Below are 15653 nucleotides of genomic sequence, written 5' to 3' on the forward strand. Positions count from 1 at the left end.
ACAAATAGAAAAGTGAGACAGAAAGAGAGGAGATAGAAATTGGACCATAAAAATATATTCTTCTATTTACAATTAATTTCTCCCTTTTCCTCCCTCCTTGAGTTTGAAATTTTTCTTTTCCTAAATCAAGAAAAAGCTACACATGAGTAATGCATAAATATGTTTTGCATATTTTATAACATGTATAATTATATCAATATATTTTATATAATAGTTATCTTATTTCTTGCCTTCTTCATGATTGGGTGAGGGGTGGAAGAAGGGAGAGAATTTGGTTCCAAAAAAATAAAATCTATGAAAGAAGAAAAGAAAAAAAATCCACTTCTTGAGATAACACAGAATTGAAGAAATGTGGGCAAAAGCTTGCTAACCATGAGGGAGATTAACATCTGAATATTCTGGAAATTGAATAATTTTTCAAAATTGAATGGTTTTGTTTTTCTCCTAAACTTAAGAATCTTCAAGATTTATATAATAATAGCAAGTTTGTAAAGATAATCAATCACCTTTCAAAGACTTAGCTATTCTGATTAACACAATGACTAATTACAATTCCAAAGGATTCACAATGAAACATGCTGTTCTTCTCCAAAGAGAAAACTGATAAACTCATAGTACAGATTGAAACATATTTTCTCTCTTCTTCTTGCTTTTTAAATTTTTGGTAACATGACTTTTGTGGAAGTTTGATTCGCATGTCTATACATAATTGTAAAGGGTTCTATTTTCTTTACACTTCAATGGGTGAGCATGGGAGAGGGTGGAAAAAGAGAATTTGAAACTGAGAATGAAATAAAATTGAAATTAAAAAACATTCATATTTTTAAAAAAGTTTGAATTGCCAGATAAGGTCATTTTCTTAGTTTGTCTTGACTCTTCAGGAAATTCTAAGAGATGGTTTGAAAAATGTCATAGTTGAACTTCCTGATGTCAACCTCAGAGATTAGGAAAATCCCCAACCATCAAATTTCCCTGAATAACTCATAGGCAATCTATCACATTTAAACTTACCAGACTGACCTTGAACCCATTTATATTCCATTGCTTACTAAAAAATACTAGCTCTATTGTGGGTCCACTGGGTAAAGATTTGAGGCATACTCACCAGCTCTCTGGGCTTCCAATAGGAAAGCATTACCATAGTCCCAAAAGAAGAAGTTTTTCTCTGAAAGTCTGTTTATTGCTGCTACATGCCTCTTCAGACTAAAACACATAAGGAAAGGTGATTTATAGCCTCAAAGGACCTTAGAATTATAGAATCTCAAAACTGGGAGGGATTTTGAACAACAAAAATTATTTTGTCTTTACTATGTGCAAGATAATGTGCTAAAAGTTGGAGTAAAATAATCCTTGCAATCTAATGGACAGAAAAAAAGAGGTCAGGGAGAAATGCACACAAATAATTATCATATAAGGAAAATGTGTGTTGCTGAAAGGAGAGAATTTAAGTCCAATGTTATAATATATTTGTATTATCTTGTTCTCTTTTTTTTGTAATTGATTGAAGAATGTAAAAAGTTACAGAATTATAGGTTCTTGAGAGGAAATCATTATTCTTTAATCATTTTTCATTTTCAGTCTCTGTAACCCCTTTTGAGGTTTCTTGGCAAAGATGATGGAGGGGGAAACTTAGAGTCTTTCTAATCCCCAAATTTTATAGATGATAAACCTTAGGACTTGAGAGGAGATGAACTCAGAGGTCAGTCTAATCTAATCTTTCTATTAGCAAGAGTTATCAGTAGAACAACTGATACTATCCTTGGCTAAGAAAATAAAGTCAACAGTGAGTTCTATGAGCACCATTGCTAGGGGTAGCCCTCAGCATTTTGCATTATCTTTGTAGCATTAGGCAGCAACAGAAGGGATCTTTAAGAAGGAAGAAGAACAATTACAGGTTTTAGGTATAAAATGGATCTGGGCAACCTTAAAGTCTTTAGGTAGTTGGGATTATTTCAGAGTAGGAAGCTATTCCAGGTGATCCTTTAAGGGTTGGGAAGGTGAAACTGTCTTATCTGTGACTTTAGTTTCCCAAGGACAGATTTCCGTGACTTTGGGATATCTAGGGAACTAGGGGAATAAGTATGTGTCTTGTTCAATGTGATGATACTTGCTACTGTAATAGAGCTTCCAGGATCAAAGTTCTGCAGTCTAACCCTAAAAGGATCCCATGATTTCTAGTACAATTCACCCAGAAATAACAGGATGGGCTCGGGTGGTGTTGTCAAAGATACAGCTGTTCCTGACCTGTGGTAGAGCATCATTGCTACTCATGTTCTTTGGTGTTTGCTCTGCCTTAAGACCTTCTGCAGTTTGGAGTACGGAGAACTAATTCTCGGATTCATTGCAATACATGGGAACACAAGCACAGACCCAAAGGGAAAACAATTCAGGCCACCAGTCTCCCCAGGGCCATGCCATTGCCAGTTGCTGATCATGGATGGTACTACTGACCATACAAGGGGCAGTTTAAAAACACTGACTCAAACTCCACTTTTATGACTATTGACTACGTCAAAAGTCCAGTCAAGGTCATCGGCAACACCTTCTGATCAATTGTCCTCTCTTCTGTCCTAATGATCTATTGCCCTGCCTTTCTGATTGCACTGAGACCCAGTGACTGAGGATCAGATTGGGAGGCAAGGTTGCATTAGTGATGTTATTACTAATAAAGCAAATGTCTTAGATTCCTCCCAGCCCTCCTTTTCCCCAGCTGCCACCTCTCCCTCCTTCCCTCCCTCCCTCTCTGTTTCTTTCTGTGTTTCTCTCTGTCGTTCTATGTCCTGTCTCTCTGTGTCTTTGTCTCTATCTCACACATATACTCACCCCTTTCCCCCTAATTCTGAGGCATGCTGAAGAATTTGGCCAAAGTGAGAACTCTGGAGGCTGAGTGATATGACCTGCAGTAGGCTACCACTCCTCTTAGTCTCATTCAACCAAATTTTTTTTAAGAAGGGGAGATTTAATATGTTACTTTTTCCAACTATTTACTTTAAAAAACCCTCTAATAGTGTCTTACTAATGAGAAAGGAAAAATTTCAAGTAGTATGAGAAAGATAAGGCATCGCCTTCCCAGACCTCTTTAAATCACATAGCTTCATATTGACATTGAATATCTTTAAGGTTGCACTTGAACCTGTTACACACCAAAAGATTTGGGGAAATTTACCAAATATCCAAAGGTACTGTAGGAAGAGTCCTATTTACCTTTCTTGAACCAGATCCCGAAACTTGGCTGGATCTGTGGCCATGAGATGATTGGCTTCTTGAAAGCTGAGTTGTACTGGGTAATAGCCACCATTGAAGGGGTTGTGGCAGGAGGTCTGGTCAGATCCCAGGTCTACCAACAGTTCCCCAGTTGTGTCCAACTCATAGACAAGTCTCTCCCTGCCCCAAGAAAAGATAAGGGATAAAATTAAGGGCTGTGCATAGTGACAAGAGAAAACACGATGACTTTTAGAATGTACTGATGCAAAGTGAACTGAGCAGAACCAAGAGAACACTGTACACAGTAACTACAATATCATATGGTGTTCGACTATGAATAACTTAGCTATTCTCAGCTATATAAAGGTCTAAGACATTTCTGGGGTGGCTAGGTGGTGCAGTGGATAGAGCACTGGCCGTGGAGTCAGGAGTACCTGGGTTCAAATCCCACCTCAGACACTTAATAATTACCTAGCTGTGTGGCCTTGGGCAAGCCACACAAGCAAAAATCTTAAAAAAAAAAAGACATTTCTGAAAGAATCTTTTTTTTTTTTGCAAGGCAAATGGGGTTAAGTGGCTTGCCCCACACAGCTAGGTAATTATTAAGTGTCTGAGGCCGGATTTGAACCCAGGTACTCCTGACTCCAGGGCCAGTGCTCTATCCACTGCCCCTGAAAGAATCTTAATGAAAAATGCTGTCCAGCCCCAGAGAAAGAATTGATGGAATTTGAATAAAGATGGAAGTATAATTTTTAAAATTTTATTTTTCTTGGGTTTTTTCTTTTTGGTTTAGCTTAACCAACAGAATTATGTTCTACATGTTTATATCAAATTGCTTGCCTTTCCAATGAAGAAGGAAGAAAAGGAGAAAAGGAGAAACTTTAGAACTCAAAAATTTAAGAACAAATGCTTAGAATTATTTTTATGCATGATTGGGAAAAAAGTTTAAATTTTATATATATGAAAGAAAATGCAGTTTTAAAAAAAATTGGATTCACAACCAGGATTTGGAACCGAAATTATTTGGCTAATAATTTGCCTGAAATTTTCATTTCCCTCTTTAGTCAAGAAGATAAAAGAGACTGCAGCCATTGTCCCTGTATTATCAAAGAAGACATTGAGATTGAAAAAAGAAAAAGGACTTAATTATGATATATATTGGTAGGAGTGGATCCTGTCCCTTTTCCTCCCTATCACAGAATTTCACCTTTGCTCCAGAATGCACCACTTGGACCAACCCAGTGGGTTCTACAACAGTGAGCCTGAACTTACCAAAGATCAACCACGTTGCCATGGTAACCCAAGCTAAGGGTTATTTTCTTCTTTCTTGCTTCCCTAAAATAGAACCATAATGGAACTAGATATAATATTTCAAACATCTCAATTACCTTTGCTTACATTTACCACTACTGGCCCACCCATGCCAGTACTTTTAAATCTCAGGGGAAAATAATCAGGTGACATCTAAGTTTCAGGAAAATGAGGTCAGGATTTTGAGGGGCCATTAAAAAGGGGTCACAGCATAATGACTGTCTTCTTCATAAGCGATTGGGATAAATTGGGTCAACATGGTCATGACAAATTGAGTAGCGCTTGCCATGAAAGTGCTAATGATGATGATGTTGATGATAAGATCAAGAATTTTAGCATCTGATGCTTATGAAGACGTTAGAATCTGCTTTGCCTGAATCATCTAATTTGATCTTCATGATAACCCAAGTAGATCAGTAGGATAATTATTACGATATCCATTTTTTAGATGAGGAAGTCAAGGTCCAAAGAAATAACATATTTCCTCCAAGGTAATATATGGAGAACCAAACTAGAACTATAACCCAAGTGTCTTGGCTCCCAGCCTAGTGATCTTTTCATTCTGTCATATTGCCTCTATCTTTAACATGAAGGACAATAAATCCTACCTGAGCCGCTTAATGCAATGATCCAGGCTATCTGTGACTTCCATCAACCAACCTTGCTGGTGACGCTTCAACAGTGCGGTTTTATCAACCTACAATAGACAGACAATCGTTTATATTCCAAATTTGAATATAAGGCTTCCTTTTTTGACCTATGGCCATGGAATGTTGGTTTAGTAAGGCCTTAAAAATCATTTGGTCCAAACATCATTCATTCTTTCATCTGTTTGTCAGTTTATTTACTTGCTCACTGATTGATTTTGAGACAAATTCAGTGGCCATCTCCATGCCCAATCCCAATTCTAATTGGTATGGAATTTAACATGCTCAATTTTTCTGACCCGGGGTGGTTGGGTCCTCCTTAGGCAGCCTTTTGACCCTCCAGTCACAAGAGCATTTTGGTTACTTGACTTTACTGCATTAGTTTAGCCTGACTAAAACTCCAAATCTAAGCAATCCAGAAGCCTCAGCATACCCCTCCAGGAGAAAATGTTTCTGATGTGTCCCTACCACCTTCCTAAACCCAAAAGTGAGGCTCATAAAGAAATCCTTTGCCCAAAGTGACACAACCTGTCAGGATCAGAGATGGAAAGATGGCACTGGATTCAAAGTGGGCCCTTCCCACTATATTTTGGTATCTAAAGTGGAAGTCTGAATTAGATGCTTTCACAAACTATTTGATCACAAATAATAAGATACAAAAATCTGAGTCTGGCAGAAAGAGATAAACAAACTAAATTTCATTGCTAAATGAAAATATTAAAAATTTTTGTTTTGTCTCAGAATTAGGAGGCCTAAGTCATTTGGTTAATTGCCTTAAATTTCTATTTTTCTTTGTTCTATATAGAGTAGACTCAATAATATCCTTGATATTGTATTTAAAAATATAATATAATAATCAAATATAACTAAATCAGAAATGGGAGACCTTTTTTTCCATTCAGGTCACAAACCTAGCTAGAACAAGGTATTTGGGGAGGAAATCAGTAGAGATCAATTCTTATATTAAAAAAAAAACAAGGTTTGGCAGGTTGGTGTTTTTATTTTTGCCTGTAAAGAAGTATAAAATGTTCCAATTATTTAAATACCTAAATTCAGAACAGGCATATAGAATTTAAGTCAATAAATACAGACCTATACCTATGTATATGTTTACATACACATGTATGTAAATCTATTTATATGGATATATGCATATAAATATAGATATATAGATATGGATGTAGATGTAGCTATACATACAAATAAAGATTTCATTGCATGGCAGGGATGATTAAAAAATGCAATGTAATATATGGTTCAGAATCTAGTTATAAAAGAAATCCAAGTCATCTGATTATACAAAAACCTTACCCTTCATTGAAGAAAGGCAGACATTATGAGATTTGACCACTGCCCTTTTGATAGATTCCAGCATTTAGAACTAGAAGGAATCTTAAAAATCATCCAGTCCTACCCTCTCTTATTACAGATGAGGAATCTGTGGTCAAGAGAGGGGAAAGGATTTGCCCAAGCTGCTAAGCAAGGCCTTAGGTCCTAGTCTTGTCCCTAATTCTCTGCTCTTGCCATGGTCCTTGGATTTTAAGTCTTATGAGGTTTTTTTTTTTTTACAATAAACCAAAAATGGATGGTCTCTTGATATTCTCCTTGCAGGCTAGATGAAATCAAACTGAAAGTCAAATCTGTCCTGAAGACTGTATATTTTCCCTCAGTGGTAGCAATTGGAAAAACCAGAGGTAACATTCATCTAGTGCTTTACAGTTTATACAATGTTTTCTACACAAAAATTTCATGAAGCAAATAGTGTAGGTGTCATCTCCATTTCACAGTAGAAGAAATAGGTTAAGACAGTGAAATAATTTGTCCATAAGCTCATGCTTAGTTAGATGGGGAACATGGAGTTGAGTGCAGACATTTTCCCTCAGACTTAGCTCCCCCTCTGTAAAATGAAAGTATTGAATTTGAAGGGTTCTAAGATCCCTTCTAGTTTTAAGCTACAGTTTTATGATCCTAAGCTTAGAGTTTTTTTCCCTTTTTATGAATATTGATCTCACCTCAGCTATTACCCCCACACAACCAGCAATGACAGAAGCCTTGGCTTGGGCACCACTCATTCCTCCAAGACCAGAGGTAACGAAAACCTTCCCACTTAAATCTTCTACTCCCAAGTAGCGCCGGCCAGCATTGAGCACTGTCAGCTGCAGAGAGGACCACAAGAAAGTTTAGTTAATTCAAATCTTGTGCCTTGGCAAGTTCAGCTGGGAAAAGGAAAGGAATGGTCCATGGATGATTTGCCCTACCAGGATAAAGGGCATCCATAGCCCAAAGAGTTCTATCTGTAACTCTATGGCACAGCTAATGGCTTCACATTCTCCATTCTCCAGGAAAAGGCAAGTCAGGAGGGGAAAGGGCTGGAGCTGAGGAGCTCACAGTCAGGGAGATCTCAGGAGATATTAGGGATGGGATGACTGAAGAAGGGTCCGTCAGTTCTTCCTCAGAACTATGATGAATGATGAAGGGCTACCCTACATAGTATGCCATTGAGGCTAGTTTGTTGTAGGCTCTGACCTTCTGTAGGGTTTTTCCTATTTCTAACTTCTTGAGCATCTGGACCCAGATAAATCATAAGAGTTTATTTTTCTGAATGGCAAATACCCTCCAGGAATCCCTTACCACAGTGCCATGAACTATTCCCTGGGGTCCAATGTAGCAGTAGCTTCCTGCTGTCATCTGTCCATACCTGGCCACAAGAAAGGGGATGAAATGAATATAGGAAAAAGTGAGGACTTAATCACACTTTAGGCCTCTAGGTTACCTCATCTGGAAATAATGGGAATAATACAAGATTTTCACATTTATATGTCTCTCTATAGTTTATAAAGCACTTTCTCACAATAACTCAATGATGGAGATAGTTCTCTGTTAGAATTTTCCAAATCTCAGATTACCTGACTCAAAGCCTCCTAGTAATATTTGCTGCTCTTACCTCTAGGGGCTGTTGGGAGAATCAAAAATTATTATAGATGGAAAGCACTTTTTCCCTTAATTGTTTGGGTTTTTTTTTTAATTGAAATGATTATATAGATGTGGGCAGCTGAGTGACACAGTAGATAGAGTGTTTGGCTTGGCATCAACAAGACTCATCTCTATGAATTTAGATCTGGCCTCAGACACTAACTGTGTGACAGTGGGCAAGTTACTTAACCCTGTTTGCCTCAGTTTACTCAACTGTAAAATGCACTGAAAAAGGAATTTACAAATTAGGATTTTTGCCAAGAAAACCCAATGATAGGATCCCCAATGAGTTAGAAACAACTGAAATTACTAACACCATAGAGTTGCACCCACAAACTTTTATTATTTTTAGATGTTTAAAATGTGCAGATTAACTTTGACAAGGTTGTAAATTATCTAGTTTGTTTCTATGATTCCTTTTGACCCTTTTTTTGTTTGTTAGTTTTGTTACCATTATCATTGCCTTTATTTACATAGCTGGGGTCAGTGTGTATATATCATCCTCTCAGTCCTTCTTTTCTTACTCTGTTCACATCATAGAAGCTCACAATGATCTCTCACTAAGCAAGTCCACAATTACTTGGCCTCCTGTAAATTCCTACACTTATAATAACACCAATAGCTGAAGCTTGCAGAGCTTTTAAAGCACTGGCAAATGATTTGTTTACATATCCAATTTGGCCCTTATCTAATTTTATAGGCATTCTCTGATTGAAGCAAAGTATTACAGGTATTATTACCCCCATTTTATAGTTGAAGAAACTGAGGATCAGACCCCACTAGTGTCAGAAACAGGCTGCAAACACAGTTCTCTTCTTGACTACAAGTCCACTATTCTTTCTATTATGGCATTGTAATGTAGCTAATTATTGCAGGACCAAATTATCCTCATTTTGTAAATGAGAAAACTGGGGTTTTGCCATGGGATTGGCCATGATCACATAGTAAATGACAAATATATGATCCAAATATATGATTTGGTCCCCAAATCAAATACTGTCTCTGTTTCATCTTTAATACAGTCTAGTGGTTGGAGACTTGGAGGAGGGTAGGCAGGAGAGTGATGGAGGAAGGAGCAGTATTGGAAGGGTAGGTAGTGAAAATATTTCCCCATATTACTTATCTCATTTCTCCATGTATTATATAATCAACATGGATAGTGGAATGATAGAGGCAGTTACTAGTGCTATGGACTGAGCCCTGGAACTAGAAGTCCTGGGTTCAAATGTAACCTCAGCTATAGGAGTTGTATGACCCTGAGCAAGTCACTTAACTTCTGTTTGCTCAGTGTCCTCAGTTGTAAAATGGGGATAGTCAACACTCATCTTCCAGGGTTGAGGTGAAGATCAAATTAGATGAGATTGTAAAAAAGCACATTGTAGGTGCAATGTAAATGTTTATTCTTTTTCCCTTCTCTCAAAGATCAAGAGTTGGAAGGGATCTTAGAGATAATCAAGTTTAAAACCTGACTCTCCCTACTTTTTTTTCAGATAAAAGATGAGATAAGGCTCAGAGAGGTGCCTTGCCCTATTTAGATAGTAAATAATAGGAAGATAGAGTTCCTGGTCTGGAAACAGGAACTCATATCCCTGAATTCAAATCCAGCCTCAGATACTCCCTAGCTGCATGATCCTAGACAAGTCACTCCACTTTATTTGCATCTATTTCCTCAACTGAAAAATGAACTGGAGAAGAAAATGGCAGATCATTCTAGGATCTTTGCCAAGAAAACCCCAAATGGGATTATGAAGAGTCAGACATGACTGAAGATGACTGAACAAATGAATTTAGGATTTTGCCCTAAGTTTTCTAACTATAGAATCAGTACCCAACCCCCTATACCTCATTACTTATGTACATATAGAATCCTGTTCATTACTTGCTTCATGTCTATAGATTCATTTTCTCCATACCAATTATGAGCTCCCAGTGGGGCAAAGATAGATTCTCACATAAATCTCTTTAATGCCCCTTGGATTTGTAGTGTTTTAGGGACTAAGTAAGTGCTCAGGTCAAGACAGTGAATAAGATGACTCCCAAATTACCAAAATCATTCCCTTTTTTAAAACGTTAACTTACATGGTGACTCCCATTGCAAACAGTTTCTCATATTCCACTCTGGAGGAATAATTTGGAATTACCTAAAAAACGTCATAAGAAGGTGTGTCATACAGAAACTCCTTGTTCTGTTGTCCTTATTTCCCCCTTCCCTCCTTGTCAGAAAAGATATTTTCTTCAACCAAACTCATAAAAGCATGAATATGAATGAATGATTAGTAAAAAGCACAAGATCTTTTACCCAGTTGATACTTTAATAAATTTCTACAATGTTAAGTGACTATTTATGTGCTCTTCATTGTAGAAATGAATAATGTACTCAACTTACTGAGTACTGAAGGCAATAGCTCCTGGTTAGGTAAGTAGTCAGAATTGTTTTAAATAAAACTATGGATTGGATTCAGGGTGCATTGCTAGGTGTTTAACAATATGCTCTACAAAAATGTAAATATGACAAACTTTTTTGCATAATCTTCACCATCAATTTTCTCCATCACTTTTTTAACTCTGTATAATGAACAAAATAATAAATCAAACCCTGATTTCTAATGATTTCCAAGATGTAAATGCTTACCCTTATAATTTAACAAGCTAGTACCAACTGACTCCAACATACTCCTGATTTAATCACTCTTTGGATCAATTAGCTTGTTTTGTGATTGTTTCCTTTATATAAGCCATAAGCTAACCCTCATTAGAGAGACATCTTGCAAATACATGCCTTTGGCCCAAGGTAGAATATGCATAAATCAGTACTACCAATTTCCAGTGCTAGTGATACAACCCAGGTCCTGTTGAGAGGGATAGAGTTAGGCGGGTCAACAGTGTCATCTTCCTATGTGGAAGATGACCCTTTCTATTCTTCAAGGTTACTCACCATTCCATTGGTGATTACTAGCCTTGGAGCATTGGGGCTGCTGGGGAAGAGGCCCAAAGGATGGCCACTGTACATGACCAAGGTCTGCTCTTCTGTCATCTCAGATAAATAGGACATGACCAGTCTGAACTGGAAGGACAGAGAAAGAAGTGGCACCATGAATCAATATCTTATCTTAATCACAGAATCATAGGATGAGGACTTCAAAGGGATCTTTGATCTTCTAGTCTCTTTCATTTTAATAGACAAAGAAAGACCCAGTATATCCAATATCTTCCATGACATCCACTTCCTTTCCCTAGAATTAAATAGTTATAGAACTATAAAAAGTAAGCCCAAGCAGGGGAGATAGTTTGCTCATAATCACATCCTTAGTAATGGTAAAAGTATGAATAGAACTCAGGACTTCTGACTTGTAGCCTAGTACTCCTTTAATTACATTCTCAGGAGCTAAATCAGAGGCAGATTAAAATTTGATCTAAAAGCCCCAAAGTTCTATTCTACATTACAAATTAACATCTTTATTCCTAAATACTTCTAGGAATGACATCATTGGAAGGGCTCCCCATGATTGTGTTTACTTGGAACCTCTTCTAGTTCTTCATTCATAGAAGGTCTAAAAGCTACACAGAAGAATTAAAACCTTCCCACTCTTGCCATTGTACATATCCTTGGCCTAACTGACTACTGAAATATTTTAAAAAGGGATGCTTTCTGATCTTGTCTTCCCCAGTTTTGGAATGGATAGTGAAAACTGGGTTTAGATTGAACCTCATGAAGCCCACTTCTGATTGGTTTCCATATACCTTAGAAGAAACTCGCAACCCTGACTTGACCATATCCAAGCAAATTAGAAGATAGGATGTATACAACAGAGTGGAAGCCTAGGGATTGGGAAGGTGGGGAGGGACATAAAACCATCAGTCCCATGAGGTCCAGGAGTCTCAACTTATCTTCCTTTATCTCTTTTCTCCATTCCTATTCCAGCACTCAGCACTGACACACTTTCCCTCAGAAGAGATCTTGAAACCCTAGACTTCCCAAACCCTGAACTCCAACTCATCACCATAAGAAAAAGAGATCCTTAGGATGAGAAGAGCATCCTTAGGAAACAGGAATTTCAAGTCAGACTTGATGACAAACTCATCTTCATTTCAAGGCAATATGGAATGAGGAGAAGCCCAAGACCAAATTTCTAAACTTTAACTGGATGATGAAATATACTATACCTGAGCCCAGTTGCTGAAGACTTGACCATTCCCTCCATAAGTCACCAGCTCCTGGGGAAACTGGGAAACAAAGATGAGATCAGAGATAGAAAGTCATTCTAAAACAATGCTGGACCCACGATTGTTACCACTTTGGAAGGAGAGCATAATGAAGCACCCATTAGCCCCACGTAAGTAAGGACTCTCTGTCTTTGTATCTTAGCATATTGTAGGAACTGCTTAATAAATGTTTGTTGACTTGTCTTAGCTATAAGATTAAATCTATTCTGCCTAGTTCGACTATCAAGGACCTTCATACTCTGGCACTGACCCACCTATTCAAACTAATGTCCCATGACTCTTGTACACAAATCCTCTGCCTGGTCAAGATAGTCTTCTCAATATCTCATGAACATGTAAAGCTCATATTGACATTAGTCAATAAGTATCTTAGTCAGAATCCAAACTCAAGACTTATGATTCCAAATCCAATAATCTTTGCACTATACTATGCTGTCTCCTGGTGTACTTCCAGAATCTTCCTCTTCCCTAATAGTTATAAAAACTATAAAAAGTAAGCTATTTTCTCCTCAGTCTTTGATATATCCTAAAAAGGACTCTCAAAAGACTATTTTCATGTTATTCATATGATTCTCATGTGAGGAGATGAGGATAGAAGATACTCTGTATGACTACACATACACATATGTGAGAGGTAAGTGTCATTGTGGTGAATTACCTGGGCTACAGAGGGATCCAGGTTGTTCATAATCATGTGCATTATTGCTGCAGCTGATTTAGTCTTACAAGGATAGTTCTCAATTGGGTAAGCCCTGAAAGACAAAGATGTATCCAATATGTAAACAGGAAAGAGGGAAAGGGAAATACGTGTTGGAAAACCATTGCTCTATTGGGGTAAATATGAGAAAACGTCTTCTAATGCTTTGTACATGGCAGCCTTGAGGCTAAGACCAAAGATCCCTTTAAAGAGGAATGGATGATCCTCTAAGTTCAGACATACAATTTCCTTTCTCTGATCTTTTTATAAAATGTCACTCCCTGATCAAATAATCAGGTTCAAATCAGTGTCAAGTTGAGTTCACTCTTTTGAAATTCAAATATTTTTAAATTCGTCCAGCTTTGTATATTTAATCACTATGTCATTAAATAGAGAGGCAACAAAAGCTAGTGGAGAGAGTGAACCTATTTTTAGGAAGTATTGATTACCTGTTGCAATTATTGCTATTAATTCCTTAGTAGGCATATGATAGGAAATTAAGAGCATTTGGGAAGGGAGGTACAAGAAAATTTGTTCTGACCTCTCCCTTCTCAAAAGTCTGTGATTATTCTAATCCCCATATTTGGAATAAACTTGACCTATAACCTTTTCTCTGTTGATATCTCTCCCTTTATTATATTGTTTATGTCTTCAATGGATGCATGAGGGTGTGGAGAGAAGAAGAGAATTTAGAACTCAAAATTTAAAAATGAATGTTAAAAGAAAGAAACTTCTTTCCCTGATATCATTCCTACCTCTAAGGTGAAAATGTTCTTTTTCCTCAAATTCTTCCTGAATTCCTTAGCCCTTAATGCATTCTACATTCAATTATACTTATTTCTGCTCATATCGCATTGAGCCTGCCATAGACTCTTTGCTTCTTGAAGGCAGGAACTATTCCATATTTCATTTTTTTATCCCTAGAGCCTTTCCTATTGCCTTACACATAGTAGGTCCTTAATAAGAATTTTGTAAGCTGAATTGAAAAGACAGCGATTTCACATTTCCATCCCTATTCACATCCTGGACAATTGATGTCTAGATTGAAAGCTATGAATGAAAAAAGCTTAAACCATTGTCTCTCTCCTTTGAGAAGGACAGCACAGGCAAAGTCATACCAGGAAAATCTTGAGACCTGGATTTGGGGTTGGAAAGGTGGGGAGGGACATAAAACCATCTTTCCTCAGTCCCATGAGGTCCACTCATGGCAGTCCCTGCCAAAGAGATTTATTTGTGGTCAATTCATTTAACGTAGTCTCTAATTTCCTAAAAGCAATGGAAGAATAGTGGATATAGTGTGTTAAGAATCTCTGGACAAGATAGTCCCTTCTAACTCCAAATCTATGATCTTTGTTTGTCAAATTAGGAGGTTACACCAAATGTTCTCTAAGGGTTCTTCCATTTTTAATAGTCTATGATTTCTCCACAACCCCCCCCACCAGAGTCCTATAAGGGTAATATTTATCTCTTTTTACCCCAGAAAAGTAAAGGGGATAAAAGATAAGAAAAATTTGAGTTGCTGGAAACAGTCTTGACATTTTTCGTATTTAGCAATCTTGGCAATCCCTAACATTTTTCAGAACTTCCATCTCTTTCATCTCCATTGCCTGTAATGTGGTACTGTTGATACTCACCTCATCTCAATATCTGGGCAGAATCTATACATGTAGATGTGTCCATATAGTTTTAACTCCTGGGCAAATTCTGGTGCCAGAATCTTGTGGACTTCGGGGGGGAAGTACCGCAGAGCATTCTTCAAAGCCAGCTATCAGAGACAGAAAAGGAGAGGAGAGGAGGACAAGCTATCTCAACTGCGAGTCTGCACACTTGAGTCTGGTCATAAGACAACCTATATACCATCTTCCCTCTACAACCATCTCATTCATTTGCTCTCCTGCCCCACAACCTCCAGTTCACTGAGTCCCTTCAATTGAGCCCCCTGCAAAGTTGTGCATCCCAACTCTGTGTCTCTGTTCATGTCCTTTCAGTATTCCCTCTGTCTGGATAGAAGCCCATCTATCTACTTCTCTGACTGTCTCAATTCTATCCATACTTCAGGTCTATAATTAAGTCCTACTTCTATGAAACCTTTCCCTCCCCCTCCTTACCACCTTGAAGTCTCCTTCCCCTGAATTCTCAGTATACTTAGACTCTGGCTCCTTCCTTTGGCACTTAATTATGAATATGTTCTGTGTAAACACAATCTCTCCAATAAATTGTTGTGTGTCCCTTTCATTCTGCTTGACCAAAGTCTATTTTGTGATGTTTGTTCCAGGATCTAGAATTGCTATCTCTTTCCTCTAATATTAGGCTCTCTGAAATTAGAAGGAGTTGAACTATCAGAAATGTTATTAATCACTGATATGATCCTATTCAACAAGAAGCTTAAGAGCTAAGTCAGTTGAGGATCACCCTGGACATTTTACACCCCCCCCATACATTTGTATATATAAATATAGATTTTATGTATATTTACATAAGCATGTGCGTGCATGTCACATGTACAAATATATAGATATGTATGCACAGTGTGCATGCATAATCTCCAAGATGATCTTCAATTGTTTACACATATATATGGTATACAGACAAATACA

At 37.5% G+C, this 15653-nt stretch overlaps 1 protein-coding gene across 1 annotated transcript in view; it reads right to left on the reverse strand.

The window, feature by feature from the left end:
• Nucleotides 1-15653, reverse strand: part of UROC1 (urocanate hydratase 1) — a 47350-nt gene that overhangs the window by 25415 nt on the left and 6282 nt on the right. Inside the window, exons 2-12 of the mRNA XM_074198458.1 lie at nucleotides 14691-14821; nucleotides 13018-13111; nucleotides 12300-12359; nucleotides 11071-11199; nucleotides 10215-10276; nucleotides 7794-7860; nucleotides 7175-7318; nucleotides 5124-5212; nucleotides 4477-4539; nucleotides 3205-3384; nucleotides 1106-1203 (exon numbers count right to left, since the gene is read on the reverse strand). Of these exons, the coding sequence (XP_074054559.1) occupies nucleotides 1106-1203; nucleotides 3205-3384; nucleotides 4477-4539; nucleotides 5124-5212; nucleotides 7175-7318; nucleotides 7794-7860; nucleotides 10215-10276; nucleotides 11071-11199; nucleotides 12300-12359; nucleotides 13018-13111; nucleotides 14691-14821 (1117 nt within the window). The remainder of the gene's footprint in view (nucleotides 1-1105; nucleotides 1204-3204; nucleotides 3385-4476; nucleotides 4540-5123; nucleotides 5213-7174; nucleotides 7319-7793; nucleotides 7861-10214; nucleotides 10277-11070; nucleotides 11200-12299; nucleotides 12360-13017; nucleotides 13112-14690; nucleotides 14822-15653) is intronic.

Source organism: Macrotis lagotis, chromosome 8 (genome assembly GCF_037893015.1).
Source record: "Macrotis lagotis isolate mMagLag1 chromosome 8, bilby.v1.9.chrom.fasta, whole genome shotgun sequence".
Lineage (NCBI taxonomy): Eukaryota > Metazoa > Chordata > Mammalia > Peramelemorphia > Peramelidae > Macrotis > Macrotis lagotis.